Here is a 2,271-nt window from a genome sequence, read left to right as displayed (position 1 = left end):
TGACCAAACCTTTGGTCATCTGGTTTAATCTGAGAGCTCGGTGCTCTCAGCACCTTTAAAATTTAAATATTGGGACCGAGTCTGTCTTCATAGAGCTCTTTCCCCATTTCTAGATACAAGCAGCATTAAGATCAGCTGCTGTCTGGATCCAGGGATTCTGCAGTTAGGATCGGCACAGTGAATTTTTAAGGCCACATCAAGTAGCAATCTTACACTAACCCTTTTGTTGCGATTTCTTTTTCGTGTTCTGAAAAAACAACGTAGCATCGAAATAAAATATAGTTTTGAACGATTTTTATTATTGGTTTTAGTTAAATATATCCAGTTTTATTTACAATACTCTTGTTAATTTCCTGTGCGATAGAAAATTGATGTTTGAAACCTCAGCAAAACAAGAGGCTGTGTTATTAATAGAAGGAACATTTTCCTCAAAGTCCGAGTTATATTGGACAAAGAAGGCCATGAAATAAAAAAAAAATACACGGCTGACATTGGCAGTATGTATATAAAAACATATTTTGCATAGCTAACCGGGAGCGCGATTCGATATCGTATTAAACCCAAATTCTGCTTATGTGCTGGTTTGAGGTAATTTGAGTGGTTTGTCACGCTCACAGCGCTGTACGACACCCCGTACCGGCTATCCTGAACAGCTACATGTATGAAACAGTTTAACATGAGATACAGTATTCCAGAAGGACTGTTAATAAGTTAGGGACAGTTTGCGTTTTACATATTCATTTATAAACCATTGAACTTTAATACAACTGATCAGCTATACAAACAATATAGTCCCATTCTTTAAACAGTAAGTAAAATGCCCAACCGCATCGAGACATAGCATTGCAATCCCTTTTGTCTTAGCCCCGGAATGCTGATATCATGAACTTGCAGAGAGACCCCCAACTTTCGTTACAATTCTCTTCAGCTATTTTATCTACATCTATATTGTCAGGGTTCGCAGTAGTAAGTGGGGCTGTTAGCTTCGATTGCTTCTCTCCCAGGGTTCTCGCGGATTGCAGGTTGGATCGGATCATTTTCAGATGAGCTGCCTTTGTATTTTTACACAAGCTGGATTTCAGCACCGCCGATGGGTCACTGCAGAGCGCCTTTTGCTTCTTGAGTGACCGGGTGATTTGCTTCCAGTAGGTTTTTGCACCCCCTGTGTACTTGGCGCAAGCTGATGGTTTCCCCGTGAACTCACACCAATACTCGTCAAGTCCTTTTTTGCAATCCAGACGCAGGCTCCTGTCAGCGGTTTCCTCTCCTCTCAGTGTCCACTTGCACTGTGTATTGTCCTGGCTGACGAATTTGCCCTGTTTCGGGGCTGAGCCCTTAACCCTCCGTTGCTTTTTCCCTTCGGCAGCCACGCTTGGCGCAGTCTCTGGCTTCTTGCCTTTGCCCCCGTCTTGCGACGATCCCCCCCGGCTCTGTTCTTTGCCTTTCCTCCTCCTCTTTTGCTTTTGGTCGTCACTTGCATCCGCCAAGAGATACTGTGTGATGAATAGGAGGAGTAGGAGCATGGCAACTCTGGAGAACTTCATAGTTGAAATCTGACAACTAGCGATTCTTCCCAGAAGTGGCAACTACAAAATGAAAAAAAGAAAGATTTTGATTTTATGGAAGTGCATGTGCACAAGTCCACCTTTGAGAATATGACACACCAACTCAAAAACAAAATAACCAATAATAGATTGAACGTACCTTGGAGGCTCTGCTATAAGATGCAGTTGAGAGTAATTCAACCGTTAGTGGCGATAGGCTCGGATTTCTGCGATTTATATGTTTTAGGCAACGCCCACGATGGTTGAGGCGTCTCAGTGAAATAAAGCAGAGAATACCTGAGCTCTGTTTCACTCAGGTTTATTGCCACACCTAGAAAGGTTCACCAAAGGTCCAGCTGCAAAGCAATTGCAACATGTTTTCCATTCACAGCATTGTAAAAACGAAATTTAGCACCTGCTCTTCAGTGACAGGGAATACGCCAAGTATTGAAAGATGACGGAATTGGATGTTAATCCGATTTTTTTAGGTTGCCAACATAAATCACTGCACCTCAAAAACGATTCGTTATGTTAAGAATTTTGAGAAATTCCCGTTTGAAATATATAAATGCAGACATTTTGTGGTAGAATTCCTTCTCCATCTCGGCTACTGTCGGGGGTGGAGGGGTGGGGGGGGGGTGGGGGGAGGGTGTGTATCCGATCCGCTCCCGGCAGAAATTGAAAATTATTCCTTCAGATCTATAAATTCATGCTAGCGTTACATTTG

At 42.7% G+C, this 2,271-nt stretch overlaps 1 protein-coding gene across 1 annotated transcript; it reads right to left on the bottom strand.

The window, feature by feature from the left end:
• Positions 1-279: 279 nt before the first annotated feature.
• Positions 280-1,811, bottom strand: LOC137347549 (fibroblast growth factor-binding protein 1-like). The gene is made up of 2 exons (XM_068012065.1): positions 1,705-1,811; positions 280-1,586 (listed from the first exon to the last, which is right to left on the bottom strand). Exon 2 carries the CDS (start codon positions 1,542-1,544, stop codon positions 861-863), a length of 684 nt encoding a protein of 227 aa, XP_067868166.1. The 5' UTR covers positions 1,545-1,586; positions 1,705-1,811; the 3' UTR covers positions 280-860.
• Positions 1,812-2,271: the final 460 nt, after the last annotated feature.

The sequence above is a fragment of the Heterodontus francisci genome, chromosome 1, assembly GCF_036365525.1.
Source record: "Heterodontus francisci isolate sHetFra1 chromosome 1, sHetFra1.hap1, whole genome shotgun sequence".
NCBI classification, from domain to species: domain Eukaryota; kingdom Metazoa; phylum Chordata; class Chondrichthyes; order Heterodontiformes; family Heterodontidae; genus Heterodontus; species Heterodontus francisci.
This window is presented reverse-complemented; position numbering and strand designations above follow the sequence as displayed.

Bases quoted from the DNA above. Each gene is read 5' to 3' on its own strand.
- LOC137347549 (XM_068012065.1), bottom strand. From the start codon at position 1,544: ATGAAGTTCTCCAGAGTTGCCATGCTCCTACTCCTCCTATTCATCACA.